Below are 15,391 nucleotides of genomic sequence, written 5' to 3' on the forward strand. Positions count from 1 at the left end.
CCGAGACTGAGTTACTGCACTCTAGCCTGGGCAGGAAGAGTGAAACTCTGTCTCAAAAATAAATAAATAAAGATTATAATTTCTATGTTTAGATACACAAATATGTACCACTGTGTTACCACTGCCTATAGTATTCAGTACAGTAAAGTCCTGTACAGGTTTTTAGCCTAGGAGCAATAGGTGGTACCATATAGTCTAGGTATGCAGTAGGCCATCCCATCTAAGTTTGTATAAGGACACTCATGATGTTCATATAACAATGAAATTGCCTACCGATGTATCTCTCAGAATGTATCCCCATTGTTATGCGGCTAGCTCCGCGGTCCCCAAATCACCATGTAACTAACAGATGCCCATCATGATCAGTAACCAATCATATCATTTCTTAAGTCTGGTAATGATGAATCACTGACCATAAACAGTTCTGCATAAACAGTTCATAAAGAAAACAAAGTATGTAGTTGTGTTGCTCTGGCATCCTAGTGATAAACCAACGTGAAATTTTAAGAAAATGGAAGACTGAATGTGAGAATGGGTCAACCAAGATGAAAATGCAGCAAAAGACCAAAAAGGGATAAGGCCAGAAGTGAAATTGTATGTGATTTGAAGATTTCAAAATGGTCCAGCAAAGAGAAAAAAGGGTAAGACCTAGACTTGTAAAAAGCTTTATGGACCATATTGAAAAAGTCTAGTGAATATAAAAAGGATGGTAAAGTAGCTTTAATATCATCTTTCAGTTTAAACTGCACCAGGAAAGCCACCTATGGCAGAAATAGTTAATTTCTATTTTGGATTGACAATAGTAATAACCAAAAAAAATTACAATTATTCAAGGCTGAAGCACTGAAGTTAGCTGCCACACTGAAAGAAAATGGTAATTAGGAAAATGAATTACTGATAGTGAAGGCTGGTTTTAGCATTTCAGAAGTCAATATGACTGAGTGGTGTTGAGTGAATCAGCTAACTGCCATCACACAGAAATATGGTGCTATAAAGTGTGTACCCCGAGTCCAAGGAGAAGTGAAGGCAAAGTGGTTTTGAGGAAAAGGATGAAGAGGTCTCAGAAGTTACGCTGGCAAAAACCTTCACATTTAATGAAGTCTTGGAGATGTTCCACAACACTGTCACCCAGGCTGGAGTGCAGTGGTGCCACCTTGGCTCACTGCAAGCTCTGCCTCCTGGGTTCACCCCATTCTCCTGCCTCAGCCTCCTGAGTAGCTGGGACTACAAGCACCTGCCACCACGCCCGGCTAATTGATTTTAGTAGAGACAGGGTTTCACCATGTTAGCCCAGGATGGTCTTGATCTCCTAACCTCGTGATCTGCCCGCCTTGGCCTCCCAAAGTGCTGGGATTACAGGCGTGAGCCACTGTGACCGGCTGGTCATTTTTTTATGGTCATTTTTATGTTACTGCACTAATGTGCAAAGTGACAACTGCAAGTATCCTTATATCAAAGCCTTGGTTCCTCTTTCCTCTGCCTGACCCTGACACATTCCAGCATCAAGGAGCACATGGCTTATTACTTCATACTCTTCTCAGAGAAGACTTTTTCTGTAAATCATCACCTCTTCCTCCCATTACTTTTTATTCCCTTTCCTCTGTCTCCCTTTCTTCCTACATTTATTATTTTCTCACATCCACTAGAAAGTAAACTGAAAGGGAATGGACACATTACATCTATTTTTGTGACTGCTCTATAGCCCCACATCCTAAAGTAATACCTGGCACAAACAAGGCATTCACAATTTTTTTTTCCTCAAATGCAGTTTTATGAAGAAGTAGATCTAAATATACTAACATGGCAAACTATTACTGATATAAGTAAAAGTGCAAGACATAAAACAATATAATCAGTAAGATCTCTTTTAAGAATCTATCAATTGGGGCTGGGCGCGGTGGCTCACGCCTGTAATCCCAACACTTTGGGAGGCCAAGGTGGGCGGTTCATGAGGAGATAGAGACCATCCTGGCCAACATGGTGAAACTCCGTCTCTACTAAAAATACAAAAGTTAGCTGGGTGTGGTGGCACGCTCCTGTAGTCCCAGCTACTCAGGAGGCTGAGGTAGGAGAATCACTTGAACCTGGGAGGCAGAGGTTGCAGTGAACGCCACTGCACTCCAGCCTGGTGACAGAGCAAGACTCTGTCTCAAAACAAACAAACAAACAAAAAGAATCTATCAATCTATCTACATGCGTATGCAGAAAGAGACGTGGAAAGATACTTATCAGAACTATTATCTTGATCATAGAGGAAGTCTACAGGAAAAAACAAACAAAACCCCAAAACTGTTACCAGTCAACATTATTCTAGGAAGTGGGATTGGCAATGTGGGTAGAGAATGAGACAATAATTTTCACTTTAAGTATTTTTATATTATCTAATTACTTTTTCCAATATAATATTACTTGTGGAATTAAGAAGAGAAAGAACAAATACTGTCATAAGGCCCGGCATGGTGGTTCATGCTTATAATCCCAGCACTTTGGGAGGCTGAGGCACGTGGATCAATTGAGGTCAGGAGTTTGAGACCAGCCTGGCCAACATGACGAAATCTTGTCTCTACTTAAAAAAAAAAAAAAAAAAAAAAAAAAGCCAGGTGTGGTGGCACATGCCTGTAATCCCAGCTACTCTGGAGGCTGAGGCAGGAGAATCGCTTGAACATGGGAGGCTGAAGTTGCAGTGAGCTGAGATAGTGCCACTGCACTCCAGCCTGGGCAACAGAGCAAAACTCTGTCTCAAAAACAGAAAAAACAAAAATAAATACTGTCACGATGTCATCTTTGAATGCCATAGCAACTGGGTGTTTGCTATAAGGCACATACAAAGTGTTTTAAAAGTATGATTTTGTTTAAATACACAAAAATTCTATGAGGCAGATGTTATATGAATGCTCAATGCCCACTTTATAAATGAGGCAAATGGGAATCAGAGAGGTTGAAAAACGCGTTCAGGTCATGCAACTAGAAAGTGGATCTAAGTTGGGAGTGGTGGCACACGCCTATAGTCCCAGCTACTCAGGAGGCTGAGGCTGATCACTTGAGCCCAGGAGTTCAAGGCTGTCGTATGTTAGGATTCTCGATGACGGCGGCTGAGAATAGCCACTGCACTCCAGCCTGGGCAATAGAATCTAACAAGACTATGTCACGCAGGAATATTAGACTCCCCCCAACTGCAACGATGTGTGGGTAAAAGCAAGAGTGCTAAGAACACGTAGGTGCTCACCCTGCAGGCCTAGGTGACCCAGATGTACTCCGCATAGAGCTTTCCACTCGAGGACTAGCAACATCAGGAGGCTGAGGAGGAATGAGGGTTTTCCGAACTGCCATTCTGAAAGAGACAAGAGACAAACCCGGAGAACAGCAGTCCAAGGGCATTCAAGGCTAAGAAATAAAAGATGCACATTTGCCAGGCATACCTAGGACAAAATAAAAGCCCTACATTGACTAAGTATTTTTAAAATGGATTTTCATTTTCTCAGACACCACAGACACATTACCAAAAAACCCAAATAGTACACAAAATCTTAAAAAAAAAAAGAGCAGGTCCCTTCCCCATTCCTGCTCACTTCCTGTCAGGCTCCCTCCAGGAAGCAACCATTGTGACTCTTTTAGCCACTGCTTCTAGCATGCCACATCTCCTTTCTACTTAATGTTATTAACACTGACATCCATATTAAGTGTTTACAATTATTATTATGCCTATGGTGTTTATAAAGACCTGGAAGCCAAGTGAAAAAACCTGCTCCAGGAAGAGCTGGAGATCAATTGCGCTGTGCAGCAGAGAGGCCACGTAAGGCTCTGACAGAGAATTACCCATCAGGTTAGCACTATGAAAACATGAGCAATCTTGACACTTTTAGTTTTGATAGAGTGGTGGGAACAAATACCAGTTGAGAGTGGATCCGAGAGAAAATAACTAGACAAGAATATACCAGTTTACAACACTTAATCACTAATGGATCCGGGTACTGATCTTCAGAGCCACTAACATCTCAAAAAGGGTGAGCATCAGACATCATGTGTCTTCTGGTAAGAGACTAAATCACCAAACTATGAAGTAGTCTTGCCATAAGAAGCAATAAAAAAAAAAAAAAGAAAAATCAGATCAAACCTTCTGAGTCAAGTAACAACTTACAGAAAATGTGGAGGATAGAACAAGTGAAATTATACTACGGGTGCAGTCAGATGAACTGAGTTCTTTAAGAAGATACATGTAAATCCCAATCTTTAGTAACTGTGAATGTGACCTTACTTGAAAAAGGGCCTTTGCAAATGTAATTAAGGATCTCAAGATAAGAGATCCTTAATTACATTTAGATGTAGAGTTCTGGATGTAGAGTTTAGTTTAAGCTCCAGTGACAAGTATCCTAGTAACAGAAAGGGAAGGGAGATTTGAGACACAAGTACAAGAGCAAGGCCATGTGACGACGGAGGCAGAGATTGGGGTGCTGTGCCTGCAAGCCAAGAAACACAAAGATCAACAGCAGCCACTGGTAGCCAGCATGAGTGGATTCTCCCTGAGAACCTCCAGGGGGAACTGACGCTGATGACACCTTCATTTCAGATTTCTAGCTACTGGAACTATAAGATAATACATGTCTGTTGCCTTAAGCCAGAAGACTTATGGTAGTTTGTTACAGCAGCCCTAGGAAATGAATACACTGGGGATGCCATCAACAAAATCCAGAAGGGGTATGGCCCAGAAGACCAAGTTTCTTCAACAAATAAACTGCAGGAAAAAAAAAAAGATAAAGGAAACCTCAATAATAAAATGGCTTTTAAAGGCATATTAACTAATCACAATGTATGCATCTTATCAGAATACTCATTCAAATAAATAATATAAAATATAACAAATCGTGTGACATTTCAGACCACTGGAAACCTGAACAATGACTGGCTATTTGATACTAAGGGGTTATTGGTTTTTAATGTTATGTGTCTCTCCATAGGAACATGCTGAAATACATACAAATGAAATGACATGGTACCTAGGATTTGCTTCAAAATAATATGATACGAGCGGGTAGGTAAGCATATAGGTGAAGCAAAATTGGCCAAGAGCTGATAAGCTGAGAACTAAAGTTGGGTGACAGGCATGTATTCATATGTTCATAACTTCTTTCTTTCTTTTTTTTTTTGACACAGAGTCTCGCTCTGTTGTCCAGGCTGGAGTGTGGTGGCATGATCTCGGCTCACTGCAATCTCCGCCCCCTGGGTTCAAGTGATTCTCCCGCCTCAGCCCCCCGAGTAGCTGGGATTATAGGTGCCTGCCACCATGCCCTAGCTAATTTTTGCATTATTAGTAGAGACGGGGTTTTACCATGTTGGCCAGGCTGGTCTCGATCTCCTGACCTCAGATGATCCGCCCGCCTAGGCCTCCCAAAGTGCTGGGATTACAGGTGTGACCCACCGTGCCCGGCCACAGAATTTTCTTATGTTTAAACTTTTCCATAATAAAAATAAGAATAAAAGTTAAAAAAGCAAGACCAACTGCATTGCTGCCACCCCTCCCACCCCCAACACTGGCCAAAAACTAACCAAAGCAAAAACAAATTTAAAAAAAGAACCTAATGAGAAACATCACTATAAACCGACAGAATGACCAAACTCACAAAGACTGTCCAGAACAAGTGTTGGTGAGGATGAAACAATGATTACTCCTGGTGAGAGTGTAAATGGGTAAAACCACACAGAAAACCATGATCCACGAAAGTTTAAAACAAGCACACCCTATGACATAGCAAATGCCTCAGTATTTAACAGAAATGTACCCATGCATGAATCAAAAGTCATGCACAAAAATGTTCAGGGTATTATTACAGGAAAACATGGAAGCAACTCAAATAATCATGGATAAAACACAGTACTGTTATACATGGTATTTTATACAACAATTAAAAAATTACAATCAAGGCCAGGTGCTCACGCATGTAATCCTAGCACTTTGGGAGGCTGACCAGGCAGAATGCTTGACCCCAGGAGTTCGAGACCAGTCGGGGCAACATAGTGAAATCCCATCTCTACTAAAAATACAAAAACTGAGGTGGGAGGATCACCTGAGCCTGGGGAGGTAAATGCTGCAGTAAGCTGTGATCTCACCACTATAGTCCAACCTGGGAGACAGAGTGAGACCCCATCTCAAAAAAAAAAAAAAAATCATATACAATAATGCAGATGAATTACATAAAACCGAGTGATGAAAGTCAGACTCACACAAAAAAATGCACAACATATGATTGTATCTATCCATTGGTTAGTTACCTTTGGGAAAAGATGCTGGTAACTGTTAAGGTCACCACAACCAGACCATTCCCTCCCCCTCCCACAGGCTTTACAATACAGTCCCTCGCACTCTCCTCACAGCTACCCCAAGGCAAAAGACAAACCCCCGCCCCACCCTTCGCTGACTCCTCCAGTAACTGTCCAGACAGTTACAGGATGCGGTTAACATGTCTGTTCACCTCGCATAACAAAGCTGGCAAAAAACATCTCCAGGATGCAGGTAAAGACACCTGTACCTGACTCAGCTCTCCCACCCCGACCCAGTCCTCCTGCACCCCCGACTCAGCTCTCCCACCCGGACCCAGTCCTCTTGCACCCCCGACTCAGCTCCCTCACCCCAACCCAGTCCTCCTGCACCCCCGACTCAGCTCCCCCACCCGGACCCAGTCCTCTTGCACCCCCGACTCAGCTCCCTCACCCCAACCCAGTCCTCCTGCACCGACTCAGCTCCCTCACCCTGACCCAGTCCTCCTGCACCCCCGACTCAGCTCCCTCATCCCGACCCAGTCCTCCTGTACCCCCGACTCAGCTCCCTCACCCCGACCCAGTCCTCCTGCACCCCCGACTCAGCTCCCTCACCCCGACCCAGTCCTCCTGCACCCCCGACTCAGCTCCCTCACCCCGACCTAGTCCTCCTGCACCCCCGACTCAGCTCCCTCACCCTGACTCAGTCCTCCTGCACTGACTCAGCTCCCTCACCCCGACCCAGTCCTCCTGCACCCCTGACTCAGCTCCCCGACCCCGACCCAGTTCTGGCCCTATGAAACCCTGCTAGTCTGAAAGGGGGGCTGCCTCCTCTAACTGTGGTGCAGCAGCCAAGCAGCTCAATAAAGCTTGCTGGCCTGACTTTGGGTCTCCTCATCCTTTCTCTTGGCTGACCTTACAGTAACATTGTTTCTTGACCTATACAGTGGTTGGACACTGTTTATTTTGAGACTATACATACATATCTGTGACATTTTCTATATACTTCCATGAAAATGATGAAAAACAGACTGACAAAAGAACTGGACACAGCAAACACAGACAATTTCTTTTTACAAAGAAGAGCAAAAAAAAAAATGGCCGGGCGCGGTGGCTCACGCCTGTAATCCCAGCACTTTGGGAGGCCGAGGCGGGCGGATCACGAGGTCAGGAGATCGAGACCATCCTGGCTAACACGGTGAAACCCCGTCTCTACTAAAAATACAAAAAATTAGCCGGGTGAGGTAGCGGGCGCCTGTAGTCCCAGCTACGCAGGAGGCTGAGGCAGGAGAATGGCGTGAACCCTGGGGGGCGGAGCCTGCAGTGAGCCGAGATCGCGCCACTGCACTCAAGCCTGGGTGAAAGAGCGAGACTCCTTCTCAAAAAAAAAAAAAAAAAAAAAAAAAGAAGAGCAAAAAAAAAAAAAATTTAGGGTGGTAGACAGTAGAGCCAAGTGAGCTCAACAGAAGGATATTTCAGACAGAAGAATTGACAGCATGTTTATACTGTTTATGTGAATGATCTACTAACAAGAAAAAGCTGAGGCTGTAGGAGACAGGGGAGAAGAACTAGAGCATCATTCCTGAATAGGCAAGAGAGGAGGAGACAGGGCATGTTGGAGAGGAGCCCAGAGAGCTCGTCTAGAGGAACAGACAGAGGCAGGACACGGGGTACTGCCACCGTAAGTATTATAGATGTGATAGCTGCAGACTGTGGAAGTTGTCTTTCGATTTTCTTCTTCTCAAAAAAGGAGCAATCTGTCGACTAATAGTGAAGATAGAAGAAGCCTGGGAGTTTTGAGAGAAGGAAACGTAGAATAGTTATCTGGAGTGGTGCAGGAGAGTATACTTTGTTGGGCTGCTTTAAGACCTTAGTGCGTCTGTGAGGCTAAGCAAGACCAGCTGGCAAGGTGGCTTTCCCTGCCACAATCTGCTGTACATGTGCCAGCATAAATGAAGCAGAAAGTTGGATTTAAGTCTGGTTTTGACAAAGCGAAGTGGGGTGGGGGGTAAGGAAATGGCTGCAAGTGACCACAGACTCTGAATAAGGAAGAGCAGAGAAAGAGGCCATGAGAGGCAGTGAGGAACATGAAAAGGTGGATCAATGGACTGGAGGCTGCTGGGGTCCCTCTGGGGCTGCAGTTCCGTTGGGAGGGAGGTGGGAAGAAAGAAGGTGGGCTAGGGGCATGGGAGCACAGAGACAAGGTCAGGAAGGCTTACTGAACTTATGTGCTAAGTGCCCACACTGGTGGGGAGGGTGGAGGCAGGAGAAGCATTCAAGCACCTGAGGGGCCAGGGAGCTGGAAAATCATTTCTGATCATTAAAGGCGAAGAGAGGGTTCCACTATCCCTAAAAAGTGCCAGACATCATGTCCTTCCAAAGGGCATACAGATATACCTGCAAAATCTAACTTGACTCTCAGCCTGTAGATATGCCCTGCCCAACAAGAAGGCCATATGGTACTACCGAGCACCTGAAATGTGGCAAGTGCAACTCACGAACAAAATTTTTAATGTCATTTCATTTTAATTAATTTGTATTTTATAATGGATACTCGACCCAGTTATTGAGAAACTTTTTATTGTCTGGAAAAACTTGGCTATGTGAAACTACTTTTTCAACTGTACATTTTATGAAATCTAAACACAGATCAAATGCTTTTGAGGAGAAATGGTCTGAAAATGGCAGTGAGGCATGACAAGGACACCTTGTCTACCTCCAGGCTGAGTGACAGTAGGGATGTGGAAGAGGCAGGGACCACTTTAGACAGCTGCAGGGCAAGTTGAGTCCCTGAGGAAGAGCCAGGTTTAAAGCAAGAAGGTATGGAGAGAAGAGACAAGGGCACTGGGGTGGAGGTTGGAGTGTCACGTGATGACAGGCTGTGAATTAGAGGGCACAGTACAAGGGTCTTTGGGAGGAAGTACGGGAGAAGCAGGCACATCTCTTTGTCTCCAGTGCTGCAAAATTTCAAAATACTGGCCTGAGTTTATTGCATCCATTGAATACCGTGCAGAGCATTTCTGTAACCAGGAAACTCATTTCTTTCAGTTTTGGTAATTTTCTATTACTTTGTAACTCCTTACTTTGTAATCCCTGTTCCTTTTCTCTGATCTCTCTTGTTGAAACCCGTTACCTGGAGGCTGGATTTCCTGAACTGGTTCTTTTTATTGTTGTTTTAAATTTTCTCCTGTCTTTTTCTCCAATTTTCTTGTCTTTTTGTTCCACGTTTGAGATTTCTTCAATTTTATCTTCCAACTCTTCTACTGATCTTTCAATTTCTGCTATCTTATTTCAGGACCGGTTGTTTTCTCCCTCTGAATGTTCTTTTTGCCTAGCACTGTGTTACTGTTTCGTGGATGCAACCTTTTCTTTGTCTTTCTGAAGGCATCACGGATAGTGTTTGCTTACCCTTGTTCATTTGTTTTGTGTTTTATTCTCCCTGCCAGGCCTCTACATCTTCCAAGGTGCTTTGGGCATGTATTTATTGTGGTTTCTGTCTTCCACCGTTAGAGGTCCCCTCAGATATGTGCCTATCTTTGGTTGTATGTTCATGATTAAGAGTCGGGGAGAGGGACTGAAATGCTGGCTGGGAGCTCTAAGCTTTGGAAGGGCATGTCTACTATGAGGTTCACTGTAGGGTAATCTAACCCTGTCCTTAGGGAAGCCCTAGTGTCAGTATCTTTAGAGCTTCCCCCTGGGCTGGACAGACTCCCCAGAAGGAAAGTAGAGTCCTCTTCTCATTTTCTATCTAGAATCAAGTTCACCTGTCAGAGGTCTATCAGCTGAAAGCAGGGAGTGGACTGGGAAGTGTTCAGCACTCCATACACGCATGGTGAGTGACAATCTCTTTCTGGTAAAATACTCATGACCTCCATAGTGCTGGGTGACCCTCTAGTGGACCATCTGCAGAGTTTGAACTTTCAGGCTCCTGCTAAAGTCGGGAAGGGGCAGTACACCACTTGGCATAGGTAGAAAATGGGATTCTGGGCTCTAACTTTAACACTTTTCAAACTCAAAGGTTTTAACTTATCCTCCTTAAAGGAGAGAGCCCCTTCTTTCGCCCCCAGGATCTGCCTGTTGTTGGTCCCTTTGAAGATTTTCCAATTTTAAAAGAGGATGGTTCTCAACTTTCCCCTACGCAAGCTTCACATTTAGCTTTCTCAGAGCCAGGACGCCATCGCGTGATGGTCTGCTTCCCAGCTTCAGTTGCTACTGTGTCCTCTCCTGTTCTCCTCATCCTTGCATGTTTACAACTTTTTTGAAAAAAAGTTATATAGGGTTATGAGATGGAGAGATTTTAGATGTGTGTAATCAATCTGTCATCTTAACCACAAGCTTTGCCTTGTGTTTTTACTAATAAGGTAACTTTGTCATGGACTGACTTATCCTTTAAAAAAGTACAAAGTATTCATAAACAGCAAAGATAGGGACTCTGGTCTATGCACAGCTCTGTGCAAATAAAAACCCTGCATGGACCCTAGTCCCAGCAATTTAAGTTTGCACTTGCTTTAATCTTTTGATGTTGACGCTATTAGCTCAGCTGAGCCACAGAAACTCTGCTCTCTGAAACATGTCTGCTCATCTCCCACCTCCAGAACGTTTAAGTCAAACAGCACAGCACATACCTTCCTGCCTATGATCCACGAACTGAGAAGCTTACATGGCAACACAAAACACTATCTGCTACCAAATATGACCCTTACTACACTTCAGAATTTGTTTGCCCACAGTGATATAGAAGGGGAGCAGGGAAGTGCTGGGAAGGGGCGGGTCCCTGGTGAGGGCTCCATCCCCAGCCTGTGCCCACGGATCTAGGTGAGGACAGGCATTTTTGTTTTCCTGCCCAAATGTTGCATTTCCCCCAGACCACCCTGGCCTGCTACGCCCTGATCCTGTGCCTATAAAAACCTCCGAAACCCTAGCAGACAGGCACACAAGTGGCTGGAGGTCAAGAGGAACACACTGGCAAAAGACAAAGGCAGCTGGACGGCGAGAGGACGGCAACGGGAGCATGCTGGTGGAAGAGCACATGATAGACGCTGGCATGCCAGCAGGCCACTGACCAGCGGAACGACGCAGTTTGGCCAGGGCAGTCAGAGAGCTGGGGCCGCTCCATCTCCCTTCTGGCTCCCCCATCTGCTGAGAGCTACTTCTACTCAGTAAAACCCTACACTCATTCTCCAAGCCCACGTGTGATCCCATTCTTCCAGTACACCAAGGCAAGAACCCTGGGATACAGAAAGCTCTCTGTCCTTGCCATAAGGCAGGGGTCTAATTGAGCTGGTTAATACAAGCCATCTATGGATGGCTAAACTAAAAGAGCACCCTGTGACACATGCCCACTGGGGTTTCAGCTGTAAACATTCACCTCTAGACACTGCTGCAGGGTTGGAGCGCCACAGCCTGCCCGTCTGTATGCTCCCCTAGAGGTTTGAGTAGCAGGGCAATGAAGAAGTGAGCCACTCCCACTGTTGCACGCCCTGCGAGGGGGACAAGGGAACTTTTCCCATTTCAACAGCAACGATTCATGCTGAATGAAGTATATAGTATGAGTTAATGTAACTATCTACACAAGCCCAAGAGTTACTTATAAACTACTTTAAAAGTTCTATGATTGAAGTTCCAGAACTAGAGAGAATTAAAGCAGTATGCAACGGATGCTTACAAACTAACACCTCACTGACTCCAGGATTTGTTAAGATCTTACAGTCTCAGCTGGGTAAGGCTGTACTGAATAATCCTGTGGTCAAGTTGTTTTGGAGGAAATTTTAACACGCCACAGAAAATGAGAGATGAGTTTGATACCAGCATTAGATAAGAGTGACTATTATGTATACCAGTTATATCCAGAACCAGAGGTGTCATTTGGCACTACCAGGTCTACTCACCCATCTGTGGCAGGTTTCTTCCGGAGTATGCTTGGCCGTGGCGATGAGCCCTGGGCGGGAGCATTGGTGCTAGCACTCTGGCTGTGGGTCTGCACCACGGTTGTTGCTGCTGGAGCGGCACTGAATGGATTGCTAATAGGGTTGGCCACAATTGTGGCTCCATCTGCCAACACCACTGCTAGAGGAGGGAGGCAACAGGAAAGACCATTGAAGAGAGGGAAACAAAATGCCACAGAAGACATAAATAAAAATGATGAGACCACTAGAATTAGGTATCCATGTTCTAACTGTCCAATTTCAAATTGACAAGGGACAGGAGCACAACGTTCATCCGACAAAGAGCAGATAGCTAAATGGGAGCAGTTACTAAGTCTACTGATGCATGATCCATACCATTATTTTTTCTTTTTCTTTGTTTGAAAGAGTCTTGCTCTGTTGCCCAGGCTGGAGTACAGTGGTGCAATCTCAGCTCACTGCAACCTCCACCTCCCAGGTTCAAGTGATTCTCCTGCCTTAACCACCAGAGTAGCTGGGATTACAGGCGTGCACCACCACACCTGGATAATTTTTGTATTTTTTAGTAGAGATGGAGTTTCACCATGTTGGCCAGGCTAGTCTCGAATTCCTGACCTTAAGTGATCCACCCACCTTGGCCTCCCAAAGTGCTGGGATTACAGGCATGAGCCACCACGCCTGGCCCATACCATTATTTTTTCTTTGCTCTATAATCACAGTTACTAATAAATGAGATAAGGTGAACAAAGTATATAGTATCTAGTATAGTCTCTCACTCTATTACTTTACATTTTTTACTGATATAATTCTTACCATCATTGTAATTCCCATTTTAGAGATAAGAAAACTGACAGATAAGAAAGGCTTAATACAAGAGCCACAAATAGAAAACACCATCTACCAGCCTGATAGCATGCTCCAATGTACACTTCAAGAAATGTACTCATTCAGTTTTTGTAAAATACCAATCTCTCTCAACCCTCAATAATGGTACCCTCCCCAGTCTATCTTTAGAAACACATTCAACTAACAGATATTTTAACTATACACTTAAAGTTAGCAACAAAATACTGGTGAGCATGAGATCATAATCAGAAAATACCCATGTTTGACAGTTTTTGACCTATAAAAATGGCAATTTCATAGGAGTCAACTTAATATCCTGAGTTTTCTGGCAGGTGCCCTTAAACATGTAGTACACCATCCTACCAGGTGGGTCATTATGGGTAAACTGCATCTCTATCATAGACATGTAGTTTAGTAATAAAAAATCAGAGAGACTTTGATTAAATAGTTGAATTCAAGGTCTACAGAACAATTAAAATTCATAGCTCCAGCCAGGCGCAGTGGCTCATGCCTGTAATCACAGCACTTTGGGAGGACAAGGCTGAAGGATAGCTTGAACTCTGGAGTTCGACACCAGCCTGGGCAACAAGCAATATCCTGTTTCTATAAAAAATCAAAAATAATTAGCCAGGTGTAGTGACATGCACTTGTAGTCCCTGCTACACGGGTGTCTGAGGCATAAGGACTGCTTGAGCCCAGAAGGTCAAGGCTACAGTGAGCCATGATGGTACCACTGTACTCCAGCTGGGCAACAGAGTGAGTGAGACCTTGTCTTTAAAAAAAAAAAAAAAAAAAAATCAGTGCCTTGGCTGAGAAACAGCCATTTTGTTTTTTTAAACTACATCAGAGAAATGGCTAATTAATAATAATCCAAGTACATGGAATCTTAAATTCAGCCGAAAAAAAAAATAACCTAGCTGGTGTAATGACTCATGCTTGTAATCCCAGCACTTTGGGAGGCCAAGGTGAGTAGACTACTTGAGCCCAGGAGTTTGAGACCAGCCTGGGCAACATGGCAAAACTCTGTCTCTATTAAAAATACAAAAATTAGCCAGGCATGGTAGCTTGCACCTATAGTCCCAGTTACTCAGGCGGCTGAGGTGGGAGGATCACTTGAGCCCAGGAGGTTGAGGCTGTGGTGAGCCAAGATCACACACCACTGCACTCTAGCCTGGGTGACAGAGTGAGACTCTGTCTCAAAAAGATCTAAATACAATGACTTATTCCATTTTTCAAAATGTTATTCCACTAGTATTTTTTTAAGAATTCATAATATTAGCTAACATCAGCATAAGATTTTACAGCTTTATGTACAACTCTGAAGAAAATCTTCAATGAGAATACTACTTATAAGGTGAATTTTTTTTATACAACTAGGAGCTTTTAAAAAAGACAACACTTCTCATTATGTGCAAATGAATACTAGGGCTGTTGATGTATTTTTTTTTCTTTTTTTTTTTGAGACAGAGTCTCACTCTGTTGCCCAGGCTGGAGTGCAGTGGCGCGATCTCAGCTCACTGCAAGCTCCGCATCCCAGGTTCACGCCATTCTCCTGCCTCAGCCTCCCGAGTAGCTGGGACTACAGGCGCCCGCCACCACGCCTGGCTAATTTTTTTGTATTTTTAGTAGAGATGGGGTTTCACCACGTTAGCCAGGATGGTCTTGATCTCCTGACCTCGTGATCCACCTGCCTCGGCCTCCCAAAGTGCTGGGATTACAGTGAGGTATATTATTTCTAACATTTACAGTGACCCTGAAACTGTAAGTTCTAAGCAACTCATATTATTAACACAAAGAAGAAACGAAGGCCTAGAGAAATTATAAGACGACAAAGCCAGTGGCAGAAAAAGGATTTAAACCCAAATGTATTTCTTTTGTCCAAACCACCTTCTGTGCAAAAATTTAAAATTACCTGAAGTCTTTCCTTCAGGCTGAGGCTGCTGAGTGCCCATTGGTGCAGGCTGAAGCCCTTGTGTGTTGATTGGGGTTGCTGAGTGAATTCCCTGTGTGCCAAGTGGTGCGGGTTGTATCCCTGGGGTCCCGATGGGAGCCGGCTGGATGCCCTGGGTACTGATGGGTGCTGGCTGGATCCCTTGAATATGTCGAGCATGCGATGCATCCACTGTCATCAACTGCATGGGGTTTAGGTGGACGGTAGACGCTACCCCCACACCAGTCTGAGCTGTGATGGCAGAGTTTGGAGCCTGAGCTGAAACTAAAAATGATGCAAAAGGTAACTACAAGAAGGTTAGCTTCATTCCACACAGTCCACATAAAGAGAAAAACATTAAAATAAAAACAGATTTCTTCTACTGTATAAGATCTAAATCCATGGTTTGAAAAAAAAATAAACAAACACTGTTACTTGAAACTTAATATACTTGGGATTG

General features: G+C 44.1%; 1 protein-coding gene and 1 long non-coding RNA gene across 12 annotated transcripts in view; one reads left to right on the top strand and one right to left on the bottom strand.

Moving 5' to 3' along the window:
• Positions 1-15,391, bottom strand: part of SAP130 (Sin3A associated protein 130) — a 91,558-nt gene that overhangs the window by 36,169 nt on the left and 39,998 nt on the right. For 4 of the 11 annotated variants that reach the window (XM_055261465.2, XM_055261468.2, XM_055261462.1 and 1 more), the window contains exons 13-15: positions 14,914-15,216; positions 12,141-12,318; positions 3,227-3,331 (exon numbers count right to left, since the gene is read on the bottom strand). In XM_055261465.2, the coding sequence (XP_055117440.1) occupies positions 3,227-3,331; positions 12,141-12,318; positions 14,914-15,216 (586 nt within the window). The remainder of the gene's footprint in view (positions 1-3,226; positions 3,332-12,140; positions 12,319-14,913; positions 15,217-15,391) is intronic. The other 7 variants (XM_063632110.1, XM_055261471.2, XM_055261469.1 and 4 more) reach the window with 3 other exon arrangements.
• On the top strand, positions 7,658-12,147 carry LOC129472089 (uncharacterized). The gene is made up of 3 exons (XR_008653843.2): positions 7,658-7,933; positions 10,005-10,084; positions 11,118-12,147. It is a non-coding gene; the product is annotated as an uncharacterized lncRNA (long non-coding RNA).

Source organism: Symphalangus syndactylus, chromosome 22 (genome assembly GCF_028878055.3).
Source record: "Symphalangus syndactylus isolate Jambi chromosome 22, NHGRI_mSymSyn1-v2.1_pri, whole genome shotgun sequence".
NCBI classification, from domain to species: Eukaryota; Metazoa; Chordata; class Mammalia; order Primates; family Hylobatidae; genus Symphalangus; species Symphalangus syndactylus.